Raw genomic sequence first — 17,117 nt, 5'->3', positions numbered from 1 at the left:
ATTTTTTTGGACATAGTTTTGTTTCAAACTGGGTTGGAGAAATTTTCTTCAGCTTAATCTATAAAAGTGACATGTGTCTCTTGAGCATATAAAAAATATATGTTTTTTTAATAGTATGGACAAAGTTTGAATAAATTTTATTAAAAACTAATATCTCACATGTTAATAAAAAAAATGAACACATGCCACTTTTATAGACCAAGTTGAAGGAGATTCCTTCAACTCAATTTGAAGGAAAACTCAAAACTCTGTCCATAAATGAATTACTAGTGAGAAATGATAGGTTTACAAACAAATTTTACACAAAAACTTTTACGAGCTGATGTAGCACAACATAATTAGATATAAGATAAGTTCAAATTTTAAGAAACCTAATCATGTTATACCACATTAGTTTGTAAAAGTTTTTCTATAAAATTTGTTTGTAAGCCTAGCATTCCTCATTACTAATTAGAGTGTTTCCCAAAAAACGAATACATAAATTAAAGGCTAATTGTCATTAAATATGTGGGATTCAATTAAAAAAACAGAATAACAAGAGATATGTAGAAGAATACATCAAACACCTCTTTTTTTATACACAGAAGAAAAGGGGGTGGGAGGCTCTCTCTCTCTCTCTCGACCAACACGTGATGAGAATTACAATGGGAGAATCATCCAATCACAGAAAGTTTTTCTTAGAAAAATGAAAGAAACAAACCTTGGTTTACAAGGAAGAACTCGATTGACTAAGCAATCTAAAAATATAGTGAGGAATCGAACTTGGACTTCTATTGATGTGCTTCATTATATTTTATTAAGAGAAATGTTACATATGCTTTCAAATACTTACTCTAAAGTGTTTATATATATAATAATAATTTTTATTGCTACGCCGTTAAATAAGCTCTTGAGAGTAACATGTGAACCTCATGCAAAGTACCTAAATAAGGAGGATTTTGCCATTCGAGAAATCATAAATGAAATGATAACCTTCAAGGGCAAGTGGTTGTCTGAAAAATGCAAGGAAACTCCAAAATATTGATGTTCACCAGAAATCCCTACAAGAACAAGTTCCATTGACGAACTTGTGAAATCGAACTCGGTCCCTAACAATGATTTCCCGCTCATAGATTTTGCTGATAATCTTGGTCACTTCGTGACAATCCCAACAAACTCTTAGATTCTTTACTATTCTAATTACAGCCGGTGCTTTCGTCTTTAATAGCCCATAAGCAATGGCTAACCTCTCACTGTGCTCATCAAGAGCACTCTCTTTCTCTTCATCAACCACATTGTGTAGTACATTCGAAATCCATGGTTTGTGCCCAAATTCACGAACCCTTTCAGCAATATCTTTCAGAATTTTTGCTAACTCCTCTGTCTCTGGATGGGACCAGTCACCCATTGCAAACTCATGCACAAATCCATCAACCTCAATGGAGCTGCAGCCAGGAACCGCCTTGATGCCTTTCTCCTTCATCTTCTTTCTCACTTGGCTCTTCTTCTCCCACTGAGAAACTGATGCATAGAAATTTGAGAGGAGTATATAGTTCTCCGCATTTAGTGGTTCTAGTTCTAGAAGTTGCTCGGCTACAATTTCTCCTCTATCCAACATCTTATTCTTCTTGCAACCCACAAGTAATGTTCGCCAAATTACTGGATCCGGTGGCACGGCCATGTCCTCAACAAGATTGCAGGCCTCATGAACAAGACCAGCTCGGCAGAGTAGATCAACCATACAACCATAATGCTCCATTGATGGTTCAATTCCAGATTCAAGCATGCTTGACCAATATCTCCAACCTTCTGAAACTAGCCCACCATGTGCACATGCAGATAAGACACCAACGAATGTTACATGGTTGGGCTTCACCTGAAGAGAGATAAGCAAGACCATTTGCAATAAGTTGGCAAAAATAAGTTTCTACACTAACTATATACTTTGAACTTTACCCAACCAGGAAAAGAAAAACGCAATCTGAACATTTGCAAATAAAAACTATCTTCGTTCAATAAACTTATCATTGCAATAAAGCAGACACATTTCAGCACTTCTAAGGACTAGTCTATAAGCCTAAAGTACATGGATATATAAGGATCCTTAGAATTTTAAAAAAACTGTAAATTCTAAAATTATGAAATTCAGGCAGTTCCTTACATTGAATGGCTTGGAAAATGTTATTGGTTGGTTGTCTCAGTAAAATGCTACATTTTTAATAAGTGCCATTTTTTAAGCCGTTTGATATAAAAAACTGCCAGAATCCTGTAATTAAAATTGTAGGAGATCCTTATCCAAAGTCCTAATGGCTAAGCTAATTTGCATATCAAGGCTCAAGGTAAACATACTATTTTCATGTCATTACCTTGGCTTCTTCCATCCTAGCAAAGGCCTCCAAAGCATCTTCTGAAAGCCCGTTGACCGCCAACCCCACAATCATTGTACTCCAAACTTTGGTATCTTTCACCGGCATTTCATGAAAAACTTCCTTTGCTCTTTCAATACACCCACACCTGGCATACATATTAACGAGTGCAGTACTAAGTTCAAGATTAGCATCAATCATCTGCTTCTCCATGTACGCGTGAACCCACCTACCAATATCCAGAGCTCCCGCTCCAGCGCAAGCAGAAATCATGCTCACCAACGTAACCCCATCTGGTTCAACACCCGCCTTCTGCATTTCCCTAAAAAGACCCAATGCCTCATTAAACAAACCAACTTTCACATACCCACTAATCATTGTACTCCATGCAACCGAATTTCTCTCAGGAATTTCATCAAACGCCATCTTCGCAAGCCCTATATGTTCGCATTTCGCATAGAAATTGACCAACGCGGTCTGAACAAATGGGCTCGAGCCGAACCCAGATCTCAAACAACGCGTATGTATCTGGCGACCCTCTTCGAAGGCCGTTACAATCGAACACGCCTTGAGAACAAAGGCGAAGGTAAAGGAGTTCGGACACGGGTACCCTCTTTTAACCAATTTTCTGAACAAATACACGGGTTCCCTTGAAGGGTTCTCGATTAGGGAACAACCCCTTATCATTGAATTCCAAGAGAATATGTTCTGGTTCGGAATAAGAGAGAAAACTCGGCGCGCGTAGTAGATGTCGCCAAGGGGAGAGAGAGCGCAGAAGGCGGCGATTTTGGAGAGAGCGAAGGAGAGGGTTGAGATGGGAAGGACACGAGTGAGGATGCGAGCGTGGATTTGGCGGAGCACTCGCATGTTGGGGCATTTTTGGATTAGAGAAGCGAATCGCTGTTCCTCTTCTTCCAGCTCTTCTTGCTCTTCTTCTTCTTCTTAATGGTGACGAGTGACCAGTGCTTTTTCTGAGTGTTTTGTGGCCGGGAAAGTTGAGACTTTTCAAAAACTATGCCAACGGTTGATTTTGGGAGCAAACAAATCGAAAGTTAGGCTAGCGGACCCTTTTTTTTTTTTTTTTTTTTTTTTTAAAAAAAAACAAATAATATTTATATCATATTTGATGGACACATTATTAATTTACTTATTTATTTTTTATTTTTTACATGACCACACAAAATGAGGAAGAAAAATTTAAACTAGTGACTTCTGCATCATAAGAAGTAATCCCAAAGCCAATTGAATTATCCCTTAGGGACTTTCTTCTAAATTGAGTTGAATATATCATGAAATTACATGCATTTTTAATAAAACATGTAACTTCACATGTATGTTTTGATACATGTTAATTTAATAAATTGAGTTTAAAAAAGTCTAATCAAATCCAAAGGAAAACTTTGTCCCCATCAAATTTGTTCCATTTTAGTTCTAGTTTCCAAGGGCTAGCTAGGAATCCAACCCAATCCCTAATTTTCAGAGAAAAAAAGAAGTATTCATTCAAAGTTTTGATTATGGAAATTATGTAGCAATCTCCACCTCCCATTTCAAAGACAGAGGAATGGGATGGCCGGAATTGGCTACGGCCTTCTCTTTTCTTTTGAAAATTTTATTTATTATATATATATAGCTAAATCTATATATTTGTGTCAAAATAATAAGCTAGCTTTGTCATGCAAAAAAAAAAAAAAAAAGGTTGGCTTTTTAAAAATTAAGCATGAACAATAGTGTCTAGGAGCAACGTCAAGGAGTTTTTAACTTAGCAAGGTAAAAGTTGAAGCGGCATAAAGTCGGATTTCATTTTGATAGATATTTGAGTTGAAAATTGAAATATATTAAGAAACAATTGTTTTGTTTCTTTTCTTGGACTTGGGGGTGTTGTGATCATCGAGCCCAACATAGTTAGGTCTCTCTCAACCATGATGGTTGAGTCGTCTCCCAGCCACGACCTTGGCTGGAGTACTGCGTGACAACAGGACTTAGCTAGCCTATGTTATGATTTTTATTTTTATTTTTTATTCAAATAGAGGAAAGCAGGTTAGAAGGGATTGAACAAAGAACAACCATAAAGGGGTAGGCACCCTAACAATAAAGTCCAAACGAAAAACACAATACAAAAACAGAAACAAACAGTAAACAATAGTTTCATTAATGATCCTAAAGAAACTAGCTATAAACAAGTCAGACCTTTCTAAGGGTTGCACAAGGTGATAACAAATGAAAAAAGAACTCGGTGAAGAGTCCCAAACAATAAAACAACAATCACTAATTAAGTGGTTGTTGCAAAAAATGTTATGTAGAAAATCGGATAGGACTTGGCCTATCTTATGATTCTCATTCATGTACATAAAAGCAACTCAGTGATCTTGCCAAAGTATTAACTTGACAAATCGAAAGAAAGCCTTGTAGGAGTAAATAATTAATTTTCTCCCACCCAAGCTACCTTATATATAGAAATGTTATGGGTTAATATTTTTTTCATATTTGGCCAATCTCATCTTACAAATTAACCATTAGATTTGTGAACTTATTTAGACCTCACATAAATCAATAGTAGATCCTATAAATCTAATGATTGATCTATTGGATTTAAAAGAGAATATGAGCCAGATATAAAAAACTTATTGACCGCTAACATTTTTCCCATATATAATGTAAAGGGCGTTTTAGGATTAAATTGTGGTGGTAGTGGTACTTATCAAATTACACACGCACTTAATTTGACTTTACAACAAAAGTGGAATGGGGAGTTGATCGAAGATATAGCAAAGATATTTAAAATGCCATAAGAGGAAGAAGTTCGTTGATAATTGAAACTATAAATAGAAACCAATCAAACTGTCAAGACGACGTGTTGATTTGTTTAGTAAGGCATACGATAAAACCTAATACGTGAAGTTATGGTCCTCCAATACAATTTATTTGACAACAATATTGCCACTCATATTATCTACAATGGACCAAACGACCAATTTATTAATATTCTACCACTCTCGGTTAATAATTAAGACTTAGTTAACACGTAAAATATTTAATTAAAATGTGAAATGAATTGATGGAGATAATATTTGAATTCATGACTTATAGTTTTGATCAGGGGCGGAACTATGTACATCTAGCTTTAGAGGTGCTAGCCCCCTCCTAAAACTTTTTAAAAAATCCAAAAAGTTTAAAAATTTCATTAAATTTTGTTTTTTATTTTTGGTTTTGTCCCCCTAATCTAAATCACGGTTTTCCTATTTCTAATACTCTGTTAAAATACTATTTATTCCAAAAATTTAAGCTAATAAAAAGATAAATTTAATTATTTAATTAATATTCAAGTATGCATAGATGAATTAAGTTTCAAAAAGGTTTCTAATTAAGAATGCAGATTATATATAGTTGTACCATGTTTCTTTTGGATTTTATGCCATAAACATGATATAAGAAAATCTCTATTGTTTGACAATTTTGCTTGGAGAGAAAATAAGTGACATGAAGAGATATAATAAAAAAGTGAAGTTGCATCATTATATAACCATACTCTCATCACAAAACCCTATCCATTGGAACTTGAGTCAGTGACAACTCCTGACCTCATTCTAGGATTAATAATGTTAAACACTCAAGTCTTTCAATGATATTTAATAATATTGCATCATATATAGTCTTTGTTATTTGGTTGGGTGCAATGGATTCATGGTCGACCTATGATGATCATCCTAATCTTAAATTCTTACACTGGCTAAATAAGTTGCCAAATACACAAGGTGTGGGTTGTAAATCCATTATTTCAATCTTTGCTCCATGCCGCGATGTGTAACTATGAAAAATTGATCAAAACCATCCTCGTACGACACTCTGATACAGAGACACATGGTGCCTTATAATGAGTGAATATTGCCACGTGGCTGTCTTATATGGGATGCCCAATTGTGCAAGCCACAAGCAGCTTATCTTGCCCTCTGCCTTCTCATTCAACATATGTTTAGATCACCTATCTCACAAACCAAATAATTTTTGTCACGTGCATGAAGAGAGATCGAGAGAGTTGCACTTAACTCTTTGTTGGCATCGATTTAACATGATATTAGAGCAGAAGTTTTGTAATACACGATCTATCTAATAAGTTAGGAAATTTATCTAGCTAACCAGTGAGATGCGAAAAATAAGAAGAAAATAAAAACAAGTAATCATAAACATAAAGATTTATGTAGCTCACCACTAAAGACTACATCTACCAAGTTTCAGCAATATTTCACTGTCTTGAGAAACAATATTACAGGAAGCATGTGAATATACAAGGAGACGTCAAATCATGCGAAACCCCAAGCCTCCGCTCCATGGACTAAATTTCAGAAAAATCTCATTTAAACCATAGTACTTCAAACGTCGAACAAGATTGAGTGCAAGCCGAGTCAGAAACAAATCAGGCTCCACATAGCCTAACAAGGTCTTGTTTATTGAGAAAGACACATGAAAAAAAAGTGTTAAAATATTAATTAAATGATTAAGTTCACAATTTATTTCCAAGTCATGGTATAGGGAATGCTAGGTACTCGATTTCTTGGTGTTTTCCTAGTATTCTTCTCGTCCAATGTGAATATTATTTTTTAAAAACAAAATGAGAGAAATAAGGAAAGTTTCTTTTTTGCTTTTTTAAAAAATAATATCGACATAGGATTAAGAGAAAACTAAGAAAACACCATGAGAGTACCTAGTATTTTCCTATAAAAATTTAATGTCGTTAAACTTTTAGGTCACCAAAGGGCAAAGGTTGTTTCCCTCCCCAACCAAAACCAGAATTTGCCGCATCTCCCCCTATGCTTCACAAACATATTACGGCAACTACTCACACGTAAAAATTGTTTGGCGACCACAACTTGTGAGTTTCATTTCCGTACTCCAGATTCTTACTATAAGAAGGCCTTCAAGAGTGTGGCAAATCCCAAAAACATGCACATTTGACCATACCATCTGTGATATATGTCATCATCATTCATCAGGATTACACTATAGTGGCCAACCTCGGCATGGCATGGCATGTATACCACTACATATGTAGTGGTATACCAATAAAGTTATCGATGAGCATGCATGCTCATCAATAAAGTTAGAAATACCAATATTCTAATTACGTGACCCATTGGCTATTAATCAAAATCTGGAATTATCACCTCAAAAAAAGTTGGAATATTTTATGCATTTTTTGAGCCTCTAGTGGAGAATTTCTAATACTTAATTGCGTACGTGATGTATGCATGGATTTGGAGAAGGTGACAGCAAACGTGCATGAATGTTTTAAATTATATTTTTATTTCATATTTATCTGTTCTCACCAATTTCTAGATAAGTTTTTGTTAAAAGAAAAAAACCTTTAAAAATTAAAATCAATTGGAACTGACAAATCAACATTGTGAGATAAAAATATAATTTTTAAAATTACTCAACCTAGAATATAAAAATGTTAATGTTTATGTATATATATCATGTATTTCATACATGCATTGAGTGCCGAAGGCCATTGATATTTATCTCGGAGATTAATTTGCATTCAAAATGATTCTCGGGGCTTTCTCTATTGATTACATCCAATGATATTCTAAGATAATTCCACACACAGTATATATATATATATATATATATAAAATTGATGAACTGCCTAATTATTTACATCCAAACCCTAATTAAATGAATAAAAAAGCAGTGTGATTACAAATAAGAAAACTTTAGGGTACTTATCAACTTCCTGGATTTCATAATATTCTTCATTATTTCTTTTCGTATAAGTTTACAATTTAATACAAGTATCAAGATCTAGAATTTGTCATTTAAGTAATAACCCAAAAATAAAACGAAGTCAGCATCACACGCAAGGACGAAACTATGTGTATAGACTAAGGGCAGCTATGGCCCCCCTTGATTTTTAATTTGTTTTATTAAGCTAAATATATATGTATTTAGCTTAATAACTATGTTTGGTCCCTATCAAAAATTGGTTAATTTAATCCCTTCAAATGAGAAATTTTGGTTTCGTCCTTGCTCACGGAGATGCCGGAATTCCTTTTACTTTATTTTATATACATACAGCATGGAGGCAAGGTATATCAAATATATATGCATGCAAGTTATAACATTACATACAAGTGTGAATGTGTATGTATATGTATGTACGTATATATGGAGCAAAAGTCATGAGAATCTGGCCAAGAGATCATTTCGTCTCAATCTTTTGTTTCAAACCATACCTCAAGAGTCATGTAGACAAGAACCTGAAAAAGCCGCCACTCTCTCTCTCTTTCCCTCTCAAATCTCTATAAATACACAAGCCCATCATGCCTTGCTTTCTTACTTCCATACCTTGCAATAACCATCTGATCATTACATTCTTTGGAGTATCTTCAATATGGCTCAGCTGCTCTCATATTTCATAATTCTCATCATCATGCTCTCTTTTATTTCATGTTATAGCACTTTGCAAGAGGACCCACTTCGTCATTATAATTCTGATCAAGAATCTGGGTATGATTCTCAAGCGTATCCTTCCTACTTGAGCACCATTGACGACGGTGCGTTTAAGAACTTGATCCAGCAAAGAAATGATGTCTTAAGTTTGAGGAAGTTTGATAGAGTCGGCAGCATTTCAAGTTCGGGTAAAACAGTTAATGTTAACAACTATGGAGCTAAAGGTGATGGCTCTGATGACGATACAGAGGTACTCTTCTCTTCACTTAAATATAGCATTAATGGTAGATTTTACAGCCTTAAGATGATGTGTTTTGCTTGATTTGCGACCAATTCTTTTTTTTTTTTTTTTCTTTTGTTTTTTTAACACAATGTGACACTTGAGCTGACATAAAGCTTTGACAATACATAAATATCCCATGCATGAATGTACCCACCTTGAAAATTTTACTTAGATTCTAATCTTAATCTCGAAATTTAAAAACTTGTAACGTTGATAACCCCTTTCTTTTTTTTCTTTTTTTTTGCGGCATTTTAACAAAAAAAAAAAAAAAAAGGCCTCAAAAAAAAAAAAAAGAAATTAAAACGAGCTAAAATATAGGATACCGATACAAGAAAATTTTAAATTTCGAGAATATGATTGTAAAACCGCTTATACTTTGGGGGTATATATTATAAGTTAAGTTTCCTCTTTTAGTTATTACACTTTAAAGTGTTAATATTTTGTGAAGTATTTTCATGTAGGCAGTGATCACATGCATTTTTTTCTTCTTCCTGAAATATATTATTTACCTTGGTCCTTAATTTGATCAGGCATTTAAGAAGGCTTGGGAGGTAGCTTGTTCATCTAATGGAGCTGTTCTAGTAGTGGTGCCTCAGAAAAACTATCGTCTTAAGCCAATTAGATTCTCAGGTCCTTGCAAATCTGATATTACGATGCAGGTAATTAAATTAGTTAAAAGGGTCTCCTACTTTTCAAAACTTCAAGCCCTATATATCAAATAAATATTATTTTTTATTTTTTGAAAATCATCAGATTTCTGGAACCATAGAAGCATCTGATGATCGATCAGACTACAGCCAAGAAGGCAGACACTGGCTAATCTTTGATAGTGTTCAAAATTTAGTAGTTGAAGGTGGTGGAACCATCAATGGCAATGGAAAGATATGGTGGCAAAATTCATGCAAAATCAATAAAGCTCTGGTAAGCCATTAGGAACCCAGTATTAATTTCTCATTAATTAGCCACCTTATATTAATTAGCCCTAATGAATAAAAACCCCCCTCACTATTCTTTTTTCTTCATTGATTGGCAGCCTTGCAAGGATGCACCAACGGTATGTTTGTCTGATCCTTTTATTGGTGAATTAAGTTCTTTGTGATCACCAGCATCTTGATTCTTTGATGAGTACCGTTACTTTACCACAAATTCCTACTTGTTTTGTTGATACTATTGTTGAAAAAAGGCCTTATTTATTTTTTATAATTGGGGGTATCCTAGGTGAATTCTTAGGAAACTGTGCAAAGTACCCGGCCACCCTCACACGGGTTGGGTAAGGTTTGGACTTTTACCCGATAGCGTAACCCCAAGAAATTGTTTGCACTTAAGAGGAGTACTCGAATCTTAAATGTGATGATACTTCATGAGGCATCAGGATCAAATGACTTAAAAGAATGACATATTTTGCACGAGTTAATATTAGGAAAAACTTCATTTACCATCCATGATCTTTTATTACTTTTGCAAATATCATACCCTTAGATTTTAAAAAATGTCAATTTTGTGTATATATCTTCAATTTTTTCAATTTCAACCATCTTTTAGGATTTTCTGTTAAATCCTGAGGGGTGTCAAATACTTATCTTTTTTTTTTTTTTTTTAATTATTAAAAAAAAAAAATTGCAAGGATTTAGTTGGTGATGATTTAACGGAATTTTTAAAAATACTCATGCCTGAATCTTTGAAAAGAAAACAATTTTTTTAGAAATTGGTATTTTGGGAATTTTGACAAGATTTAATGAAAAATCTTAACAAATGAGTGAAATTGAAAAAAAAAAAAAAAAAAAATTGAAAAACGGATACACTAAATCGACACTTTTTAAAATTGAAGAGTATAATTGTAAAAGTGATGAAATATCATGAGTGGTAAGTGAATCTTTCCTTTAATATTAAATATGACAAGTAGAAGAAATATTTCCTTCAATCATTCTTCTGACAATTACTATGTGTGCCTTGGCAGGCACTGACCTTCTACAACTGCAAGAATTTGATTGTGAAGAACTTGAAGATCAATGACGCACAACAAATTCACATTTCTTTCGAAAAATGCATGAATGTTCAAGCTTCCCATTTGACAGTAACTGCTCCAGAGAATAGCCCCAACACTGATGGGATTCATGTCACAGACACTCAAAACATCCAGATTTCAAGTTGTGTTATAGCAACAGGTACTACAAAAAAAAACATGTTTACTGACGCTTGAAATATGGGCGCTTTATTGTGCAAGTGACCTTACTTTATAGTGGAGGTGTTTGGACAATGGGGCACGCCCTAATTTAGTACATTAGGGGCGCCTGCCCGAAAGGCGCCCTTAATTAAGGGTACCTAACATCTATTAAAAGAAACTAAAAGTTACTCAAATCTTGGAGTAAACTACCAATTGTTCCCTATTATATTCATTTATTTGTTATGATTTGTCGAAGGTGATGATTGTATTTCAATTGTAAGTGGATCCCAAAAGCTGCAAGCCACAGACATAACCTGTGGACCAGGTCATGGAATCAGGTTTCAATCTCTCAAACTTAATTTCTCCAGTACCCATGTCAATAATCAACATATATATTAATGACAGACAACAACTTTTGTTACATAAGAGTACTAATATTGGTCCTTTTTTCAATGTTGAGCTCAGTATTGGAAGCTTGGGCTCTGGAAATTCGGAAGCTTATGTATCAGGAGTAACTGTGAATGGAGCTAAGTTTTCAGGAACCACAAATGGAGTGAGGATCAAGACATGGCAGGTCACTACCTAGTACTAGGTTTTTTAGTACAAATTCCCAACACAAACACATACCCACAAAAGACATTTAGAGTGCATTTTTCATTGTGATTTCGTATACCAAAAATGTGATTTTCTTGTCAGGGAGGGTCAGGAAGTGCAAGCAACATCAAATTTCAGAACATTGTGATGCAAAATGTGGCCAATCCGATAATAATCGACCAAAACTACTGTGACCAAAACAAACCATGCAAAGAACAGGTACAGAAGTTTCTCCTAGGAGCCATATATCAACCCTTTGATCTAATTTGCTGACAAATTATCTGCTTGATTGAATTTATAACACAGGGCAGAGCAGTTCAAGTGAAAAATGTGATTTTCCAGAACATTCAAGGGACAAGCTCTTCTGACGTGGCCATAAACCTCGACTGCAGCAAGAGCTTTCCATGTCAGGGGATTTTGTTGCAAAACGTTAACCTAAAAGGCCAAGGAGGGGAAACAGCCAAAGCTTTATGCAATAATGTGAACTTGGCTAGCATGGGAGTTATTTCCCCACGTTGCTCTTGAGAGGAAGGGCATTAATAATGTAACATACTGATATATAAATATGTGTATGTATGTATGAATGTGTGTATGTATCTATATGTATAATAATGGCACACATAATTTATACTGGCTAGGATTTGCTGTATATATTCACCAAATTAAGAAATAATGTTGGTTGTTGAAGGATTGTGATAACACTGTTGTAAGCACTTATTGTTGTTGTAGATAAAATAAAATTACGTTCATAGTTTTCTTAAGAGTAATGCTTTGATTTTGGAATATTCATGGATGCCTAAATATTCTAATTAGGAAAATGAAAATATCAAGTCCCCCCACACTTTGAAATATGCTAAATTCGATTTTCTACCCTTCCACAATTGAAATATTATTCAAATGGCGGTGATACAAAGCAATTGGAGTAGGGCCCTTAATATTTTGTACCAGGTAGAGTGGGTTTCCTTTTTGTTGCTGAAGAAAAAAATACAGCTGAAAAATGTTTTCTAAGACAGGCAGAAAGTGTTGCTTTAAAGGGAAGTTATGTCGGAATTTTCCTTTTTTTTTTTTTTTTTTCCTTCAAATACGGAAGTTCTGTATATAATTGCTTCTGGAGTATTGCTCTTGCCCATCACCACCACAAATGATGGCATTTTTTTTGGACATTTTACTACCATTGTTGATATTCTAATTTGAGCATTGACACTTGAACACTACCACGTACGTGACACGTCTAACATTGGTGGTAACAAAGTTGTCCTTCAATAATTTTAGCATAAATCATGTCTTGACCTAATGATAGTTTACAATTGGTATGGTATCTGAGTTATTGTGTCTCTTCCTATTAGATTATCACTTATTCTAAAAACTTAAGTTGATAGAAAAATCTAAATTTAATCATTTAATCAATACTTTAGCATTTTCCTTTACGTGTGCGTTCAAACTAAGACAAGGTTCGAATTAAAAACCTTCAGTTCTAATACAATGTTAACTCCTGACGTGGCGAAAACATGTGCCACTGACCACGTGGTATAAGAAAATTCCAACACTCTATTCCTCTATTTTCTCATAAAGAAAACGGCAGTCTAGACCAACGAACCACACGAGGACTTGAACATCATTATTTCGCGAATTTTCAGCTAACAATAACTTCCTTGATTCTTCATTTTTCTCCGAAAGCAAAAACTCAAGTAATGAAAATCCAATACGCGACTTTTTTAAATTTTCATACATTTTCTTGAGAACCAAATAGAACAATTGCAAAAGAGAGTAGACTAGAACCTGAAGAGGCAGGAATTGAGCAGAAGGACTAGCTTGTTTGAAAAGCTTCGTGGAAGAGTGGAGTATATCAATTCAATCACTGAATTCTTGTTTGCTCGCCATTGCTCAGGTTTCACTAGTAAAAATTTGGGAAACTTCAATTCGCTATGTCCCCTTAAAATTCAAAACATTTCAATTTAGTGTATTGAATTTTTAATTTTTTTCAATGTCCCTTTCCATTAAAATTTTCCTTCAAAATCCCAACAAAATTTTCAAAATACCTTATTTTTTTTAAAAAAGAAAAAATATTGTATTGAATACCTTATTTTTTCAAAATACCTTATTTCAATGTCGAATTGAAAATCGGCCCAAACTTTGGGGGGTAAAATGTAGTTTTCCCTATATGTATTGAATACAACATATATATATATATATATATAGGCTCAGTGTATACATGGATTGAATGAGTAAAGTCCTATACAAATTTGCCTTGAAAATGAAATGGAAATGTTTTTTAATGAACAAGAAATGGAAATGTTATTGTTTTTACGACAAATAAAAGAACCAGAAAAAAAAAAAAAAAAAAAAAGGGGACAAGTGTCAATTGTGCCCCACAAATTTATCTCATTTTTACCTTATATAGAAAACATAACTGACTCATTACTCATTATGTTCAACACTGTAACTCCCTTATCCCTTTTTGAAATTCAAAAATGTCAATTTCAATTCCCTCTATCATAACTCAATTCCTCTCTCTCTCGCCCAAAACTTCGTCTTTTTCCTTAATTTCTTCATATTTTCTTCTTCATTCTTATCATTTTGGCAAAATTTATAATATTAAGCAGCAAGAAGATGACACGCCACAGAAGGCGCAATAACAAAGAGAGAGATGAGGCTAAATATGCCAATATTATTCCGGTTGAAAATGGGCCGGCTGATGACTCCAGGTGGCCACATTTCTCCGATGAAGACATTGTCTTCTGCTTTAGAGAGAATGGAACATTCGACGTTGTCAAGGAAACTTCCAGACCTGTAAACCGAAAGGTTGGTAGCAACCATATTGATCTATCTTAAAAGTTGAGAAAAAGAAATTTACTTTATTTATTTATTCATTCATACCCTTTACTTTGGTTTGGTTTGGAGAAGCAGCTCAATTATGGGGAGGAAGCCAAAACAGGAGTAAAGATGTATGGCAATGAAGAAAAATTGAATAGAAATGGACGTGATGGGCATGTTATAGTCTTTGACCAAAAGGTATATAAATAGGGTGCCTTTTTTCTTTTATTTTTCCCTGTTGAATTCCCATTGGAAAAGTGTCTTTAGAAAGTGTTGTACCAACGAGTTGACATAGATTTCTACTTTCTATAATTATTTTCATTACAATATTGCAAGGGAAAAAAAAAAAAATCTAATTATTATTTTTTTGGTAGGATGAGGAAGAAAGCATATACTTTGATGCGGAAGGGCCTACAAACGGCATGAGAAGGAGATATCAAATTGCTCATGAGGTTGAAGACTGCCGCCTGGTGTCAGTAGGATCAAGTGAATCCAATCAGTCCGATGGCAGCAATGGCTCTTTTGCCTTTCCAGTGTAAGTTAGAAACTTCCTCTCTTTTTTTTTACACTCTTATTTTTCTCTACTGTTTTAAAAACCCCATTTTGATTTATTATATTTTGGTGGTTTTAAAAGTAACTTATAAGTGAAAAAAAGAAAAGAAAAAGAACAGTATAAAAAAGCAGATATGCTTTTGTATAGGAAAGGTAAAACTCATTACAATCCTATTAGCATTTTCAGATGACTCGATGGCTACTTCTAGTTAGATGTGGATATATATATATATATATACATATATATATATATATATATATATATGGATTATGGATTTATTTAGGGTTTTCGAATATATATATATATGTGGATTTGTGGATTATCGATGGCTACTTCTCATTTAGAATATATATATATATATATATATATGTAGATATTGGATATTGGATATTAGATTATGTATTTGATATTGGATTATGTGGATTATGGATTGGATTATGTATGTGGATTATATATATATTGAATATTGGAATCGGATTTAGATATTAAAAATATTGGAATTATTGTATTGGAATCGGATTGAAATATCAGGAATATTGTAATAATTTCTTATTACAATATATATATATATATATATTGACGTGTCAAACGGCCTGACACGTCAAAATTCAGCACGTTAAAAAAGGTTTTTGACGTGGCAGATTTGCAACGTCAAATTTTTTTTTGACGTTTTAAAAACCGACACGTCAAAACCCTTTGCCACGTCAATTTTTTTTTTTTGACGTGTTAGACACGTCAAAAATCTGAAATTTTTGACCCCCCCCTTTTAACCGTTGATAAACGTCAAAAACCGCACGTCAAAAGAGGTTTTTGACATGTCAATACCATTGACACGTCAAAAACTCTTGGTCAAAAATTCTCTAGGTTTTTGTAGTGAGAAGTATGTGTAAAGTTACTTTTATTTTTGTTTTTGTTTCCTTTTGCCGTGATCAAAATTAGTAAAAGGAGACGTCACAAAGAGTCTTTTTTTCACTCCTAATTCTAATATAAGATGAATGTCGATAATGCTTCCAAACACGGTTAAAAGCAACCCTTAACTCTTTCAAGGCAACGCCACTCATATCTGAAACTTAAATTGAGACCTGTATAAGACGCACCGTAACCCTAAACACAAAATTAGAAGCAACCCATTTTGCTACTTAATGTGCACGTACATCCTTTAGAGAGAGCAAATGCTTGGGGATGTCTTCTTGTTGTTTCAAATCGTAATCTCTCTAAGCTTCATGTTTCTACAATATGATTTTGCAGGTTGGGGTGGGAATGGATGGGAAGCCCTGTGCAAATGCCAAAATCAGATGGCCTGCAATTAAGGAAGCACAAGGCCCGCTGTGTGGGGTTTCAGTGTTTTAGAATCTGAAAGTTGCATTGCATCCTCTCTGACTCTCTTCCACTCTCCTCAATTTTTTTTCTTTTTCTCCTATACGTTTGGATTGATCACATGAAGAAACTGCTAGTGCTATATATATATATACACACGTAAGGGCTTTATGTTGTTGTAGATAAAATAAAATTATATTCATAGTTTTCTTAAGAGTAATGCTTTCATATTGGAATATTCATGGGTGCCTAATATTCTAATTAGGAAAATGAAAATATCAAGTCCTCCCACACTTCGAAATATGCTAAATTCGATTTTCTACCCTTCCACAATTGAAATATTATGCAAATGGCGGTGATACAAAGCAATTGGAGTACGTAGGGCCCTTAATCTTATGTACCAGGTTGAGTGGGTTTCCTTTTCGTTGCTGAAGAAAAAAATACAGCTGAAAAATGTTTTCTAAGACAGGCAGAAGTGTTGCTTTAAAGGGAAGTTATGTCGGAATTTTCCTTTTTTTTTTCCCCTTCAAATACGAAAGTTCTATATACAATTGCTTCTGGAGTATTGCTCTTGCGCATGATCACCACCACAAATGATGG

At 34.1% G+C, this 17,117-nt stretch overlaps 3 protein-coding genes across 3 annotated transcripts; 2 read left to right on the top strand and 1 right to left on the bottom strand.

Annotated features, from left to right (window-relative positions):
* Positions 1 to 674: 674 nt before the first annotated feature.
* LOC132161609 (pentatricopeptide repeat-containing protein At4g21065-like) lies at positions 675 to 3,352 on the bottom strand. The gene is made up of 2 exons (XM_059571768.1): positions 2,346 to 3,352; positions 675 to 1,855 (listed from the first exon to the last, which is right to left on the bottom strand). Exons 1-2 carry the CDS (start codon positions 3,210 to 3,212, stop codon positions 1,028 to 1,030), a joined length of 1,695 nt encoding a protein of 564 aa, XP_059427751.1. The 5' UTR covers positions 3,213 to 3,352; the 3' UTR covers positions 675 to 1,027.
* A 5,381-nt stretch (positions 3,353 to 8,733) lies between these two features.
* LOC132191780 (polygalacturonase-like) lies at positions 8,734 to 12,358 on the top strand. The gene is made up of 9 exons (XM_059606876.1): positions 8,734 to 9,042; positions 9,606 to 9,734; positions 9,829 to 9,996; positions 10,109 to 10,129; positions 11,033 to 11,240; positions 11,496 to 11,577; positions 11,705 to 11,813; positions 11,936 to 12,052; positions 12,140 to 12,358. Exons 1-9 carry the CDS (start codon positions 8,734 to 8,736, stop codon positions 12,356 to 12,358), a joined length of 1,362 nt encoding a protein of 453 aa, XP_059462859.1.
* Positions 12,359 to 14,119: 1,761 nt separating this feature from the next.
* On the top strand, positions 14,120 to 16,557 carry LOC132191779 (protein BREAKING OF ASYMMETRY IN THE STOMATAL LINEAGE-like). Its single transcript, XM_059606875.1, has 4 exons — positions 14,120 to 14,127; positions 14,437 to 14,635; positions 15,022 to 15,182; positions 16,449 to 16,557. Exons 1-4 carry the CDS (start codon positions 14,120 to 14,122, stop codon positions 16,555 to 16,557), a joined length of 477 nt encoding a protein of 158 aa, XP_059462858.1.
* The last annotated feature ends 560 nt before the right edge of the window (positions 16,558 to 17,117 follow it).

The sequence above is a fragment of the Corylus avellana genome, chromosome ca9 (genome assembly GCF_901000735.1).
Source record: "Corylus avellana chromosome ca9, CavTom2PMs-1.0".
NCBI classification, from domain to species: domain Eukaryota; kingdom Viridiplantae; phylum Streptophyta; class Magnoliopsida; order Fagales; family Betulaceae; genus Corylus; species Corylus avellana.
Note: the sequence above shows the minus strand (reverse complement) of the source record. Positions and strands in the feature narration are given on the sequence as shown.